The sequence below is a fragment of the Elephantulus edwardii genome, unplaced genomic scaffold (genome assembly GCF_000299155.1).
Source record: "Elephantulus edwardii isolate Elephantulus edwardi_28Jun2011 unplaced genomic scaffold, EleEdw1.0 scaffold00236, whole genome shotgun sequence".
Classification (NCBI taxonomy): domain Eukaryota; kingdom Metazoa; phylum Chordata; class Mammalia; order Macroscelidea; family Macroscelididae; genus Elephantulus; species Elephantulus edwardii.
This window is the reverse complement of record NW_006399986.1, coordinates 3,884,460-3,887,985: the sequence shown is the minus strand read 5'-3', so window position 1 is coordinate 3,887,985 and position 3,526 is coordinate 3,884,460. Positions and strand designations below refer to the sequence as shown.

Sequence of the window (3,526 nt, the reverse complement as noted above, 5' to 3'; positions counted from 1 at the left end):
CGGGGTCGGGGTGGACACAGCTCTGTGACCCCTCAGCTCCCGGGGTCGGGGTGGACACAGCTCTGTGACCCCTCAGCTCCCCCATCCCCGCAGGTGTGAGGAAGAGGATGTGGAGATGAGCGAGGACGCCTACACGGTGCTGACTCGCATTGGGCTGGAGACCTCGCTGCGCTACGCCATCCAGCTCATCACTGCCGCCAGCCTGGTGTGCCGGAAACGCAAGGTGAGCTGGTGGGCGGCGTGGGGATTAGTGTCGGCCCCCCCCAGCGGGCCCCTGGGGAGGCACCACTTTTTCGGGTGTGAGCAGAGGCCCTGAGAGTCGAGCATCCAGGGCCTGGAGGGCCTGGGCGCTGAGCGAGGTGTGGGGAGCCCGGTGCCGCCTGCTGCCCAGAGTGATGGCCGGAGCTGGGCTGTGGGGGGGCAGCAGGGGAAGGGGGGCTCACCAAGACTGTGCCCGCCCACCCAGGGCACAGAAGTACAGGTGGACGACATCAAGAGGGTCTACTCACTGTTCCTGGACGAGTCCCGCTCCACCCAGTACATGAAGGAGTACCAGGACGCCTTCCTCTTCAACGAGCTCAGTGAGTGGCCAGCAGCGGGGGGAGAGGGGCGAGACGCCCTCTGGCCTGCTCTGACCACGATGCTCCCCCTTCTCCCCACAGAAGGCGAGACCATGGACACCTCCTGAGCGGATGGCCCTCCACACCCCCTTTTCTAGCCTGAGTTCTGCACTGTGACTTTGACTTTGTATAAAATGGTTCTCAAAAAAAAAATGGTTTTCAAACTGGACCCTTGCGTGAGGGTGTGTGTACACTCCGGCCCCCAGACACATCCATCAAGTGAGAGTTTGAGCAGCTTTTATTAGGAGGCGAGCAGGGCGGCTGCGGGGTCCGGGAGTGAATAAGGCTGCGGGGGGCTGAGAAGCAGTTTTTAGGGGTTGAGGTAGCCTTCGACTGGGCTTCCGCCACACGTCGGCCATGGGGCCTTGGGGGCCCTACAGTCCAGCTTGTTGGAGTTGCAGGGCTTACACCAGCAGCTGAGGGCCACAGGGTAGTGGGCCACGGGGTCCACGCCGTTCAGGCAGTTGGGCAGCCGGATGGAGTCGTAGCGCGTTTTGCCGTAGCTGCACACGGGCTGTGGCAACGGTGGCAGGCCATAGGGCAGCACCCGCGTCTAGAGGTCAGAAGCGGGGGCAGGCAGGGCTGTGGGCTGGAGCTGGGTCCTCACCGCAGACCCCCTCCGCCCCCCACAGCACCGCCCCCGGAGGCTGGCCACCGGCCACCCCGGCGTCCCACTCACCATGCTGGGGCAGTAGCCGGCGCAGATCGTGGTGGTTAAGGTGATGCAGACGGAACAGCCCTCCTTCTCTATCCCCAGAGTGGCGTTGACCGGCCGACACATCGGCCTCAGCCTGGCTGCCCACACCCCTGCCGAGCCCAGCAGCAACCACAGTAGCAGCCCCTGGGCAAGGCAGCACCTCAGACCACGCAGGGCCCCCCCCACCCCGGCTGAGCCCCGAGACACAACACATCCCGTCCTTCCAGCACTCCCACCCCCGAGTGTGCCCAGGGCCCGGTCATCCCCTCCCTCCCATCTCCAAAGACTCCCCTCGCTGTAGAGGAGCAGCTCCCAGCACAGACCCTCTGCCTTACCTGAAGTGGTTCCATCCTGGGTGTCTCTCCTCCCTCCTCCGCCTGCCTTTATACCTGCCGACCGCGGAGGTGGCAAGGCCACCAGCCTCGGGGCCATGGTGAAGTACCCTGGACACTAATCCCTCCAGGCGAGAGGCAGACAAGATCAAGGAATGTCCACCCCTGTGGGGGCGCATGACAAGGTGACAGGGACCTGACTCATGCTACTAGTGAGCTTGAGGTGAAGGAAGAAGGGTTTATTGTCGAGGAAGTGCTCAGCTGGTTCCCCTTCCTATGCCGCCTCCCACCGCAGTCCATCTCGAGCTAGTTCCTCTGGACAGGGATGGGGACAGACGGGTGGGGACAGGCTGAGGCCTCAGAGGACAGTAGGGTGGCCACCTGCTTTTTGGCTTCGTCAGAGGGGTTTTCCCGTTATTTTGTCCAGCAGCAAGGCCACTCACCCAAGAGATTTAGACGGACCGCCCTCTACCCTTTGACTGGCATGACCCCAAACTCGGGTTTAGTCAAGACTATTTGATAACATCATTGATAGGCAAACCCTGCCCGCCCCTTCCACTACTGGGGTCCTGTCCTCCTGTGGATCGTGTCTAAAGGGCCAGGGGGCACGTCCCAGCCCTGCATGGCCACTGGTAACCCCTGCCCAGCTTGGGGGCCTGTGCGGGGCGCGGCTGGGCCCCGGCTGTGACCAGGGCGGGCTTGCCGCTGCCATAGCAGGAACTCTCGGTCTCGTAGGCTTGAGGCACGCTGTGGATGGCGGGCACCGGGTTCCGGTGGGGACTGCCCCAGGGCGCCTGCAGCTGGCAGTCAGGCCCCTCGAGCCGGTGCAGCGGGGGGCTGTAGGACTCCTGGGCTAAAGTCAGCATCCCACGGTGCGGCACTGCCTTCTGCACTTGGGGTACCCAGACCCGTGGGAGCCCAGCTGGCTGACGCGGCCACCGTGAACCGGGGTTCCAAGCCTGCAGCGTCTCTGTGAAGGTCATGTAGGTTGGCGAGCTATGGCCTGGATATCCCGACAACTCCTTCCTGGATTGGGGGGTGAGGGGGAGACCACTGGACTCAAGCCCTGAGGAGACCTGAACTGCATTCCGGGGCGAGCACACCTTTTTTTTTTTTTTTAATCCCAAAGTGGGCCTAAGACCCTTTGGGGAAAATAGAGTGGAGGTCTCGGAGCCTGGAATACTGGCTCCTAGAGATATTGGGGTACATTTTCACCCATGGGAAGAAGTAGCAGGAGTCCAGATTCTGAAGGAAGCCAGCCATGGACCCTCAGAATGGGCCTTCAGACACGGACCCCTCTAGCTGTTAGCAGTCCCTACCTCAGTCAGTGCCTGAAACTGACACTAGGGGCTCCTGGGCACCCGAAGAGCCACAGAGTCTGGGGTCTGAACTGCTGGTTTCTGGGTATGCAGGAGCCGAAGGCTGAGAGTCTCCCGAGACAGAGAAGGGGAACCCACGGGGGAGGTGGACTGAGAAGAGAAGGGGCAGTGAGACCAGGGCACGTGTGCTCACTTCAGGAAGGTGCGAAAGTCACGGGCCGTGGTGGTCAGGTAGAGCCGATGACGACCCAGGATGCCCTGACCCGAGACGCTGAGAGGCCAGCCGGCCAGCTCCGGGTTCCTGGTCCAGGGGACCAAAGCCTGCCGATGGTAGTGGGGGGAGACAGAGGAATCGTGAAGAGGCTCCATACTGTTAGGAAAAAAAGTTAACAAGAAAGAAACAAGCTAGTCCCAGGGGAGCTCTGGTGGCCTAGTGGCAAGAAGCTGCACTGCAATCCTAGAGGTGCGTGGTTCAAATCCACCAGATGATCTGCTGGAGAAGGAGGGACAATCTCCTCCTGTACCAGTCAGATCTGATCTGATGGTACACACACACAC

The 3,526-nt window shown here is 61.9% G+C and overlaps 3 protein-coding genes across 3 annotated transcripts in view; 1 reads left to right on the top strand and 2 right to left on the bottom strand.

Annotated features, from left to right (window-relative positions):
• The window catches only part of RUVBL2 (RuvB-like AAA ATPase 2), a 16,153-nt gene extending 15,393 nt beyond the window's left edge, over positions 1 to 760 (top strand). The window contains exons 13-15 of the mRNA XM_006898681.1: positions 94 to 223; positions 467 to 581; positions 663 to 760. Of these exons, the coding sequence (XP_006898743.1) occupies positions 94 to 223; positions 467 to 581; positions 663 to 688 (271 nt within the window). The 3' untranslated portion in view covers positions 689 to 760. The remainder of the gene's footprint in view (positions 1 to 93; positions 224 to 466; positions 582 to 662) is intronic.
• Positions 761 to 930: 170 nt separating this feature from the next.
• On the bottom strand, positions 931 to 1,667 carry LHB (luteinizing hormone beta polypeptide). The gene is made up of 3 exons (XM_006898738.1): positions 1,653 to 1,667; positions 1,300 to 1,461; positions 931 to 1,173 (listed from the first exon to the last, which is right to left on the bottom strand). The coding sequence occupies exons 1-3, from the start codon at positions 1,665 to 1,667 to the stop codon at positions 931 to 933; spliced, it is 420 nt and encodes a 139-aa protein (XP_006898800.1).
• A 572-nt stretch (positions 1,668 to 2,239) lies between these two features.
• The window catches only part of LOC102875347, a 4,572-nt gene continuing 3,285 nt past the window's right edge, over positions 2,240 to 3,526 (bottom strand). Inside the window, exons 6-7 of the mRNA XM_006898737.1 lie at positions 3,162 to 3,289; positions 2,240 to 2,675 (exon numbers count right to left, since the gene is read on the bottom strand). Of these exons, the coding sequence (XP_006898799.1) occupies positions 2,240 to 2,675; positions 3,162 to 3,289 (564 nt within the window). The remainder of the gene's footprint in view (positions 2,676 to 3,161; positions 3,290 to 3,526) is intronic.

Excerpts from the sequence above, each read along its gene's own strand:
- LHB (XM_006898738.1), bottom strand. Across the intron at positions 1,174-1,299 it reads CCGGCTACTGCCCCAGCATG|ACGCGGGTGCTGCCCTATGG; the intron begins GTGAGTGGGACG and ends TCTGACCTCTAG.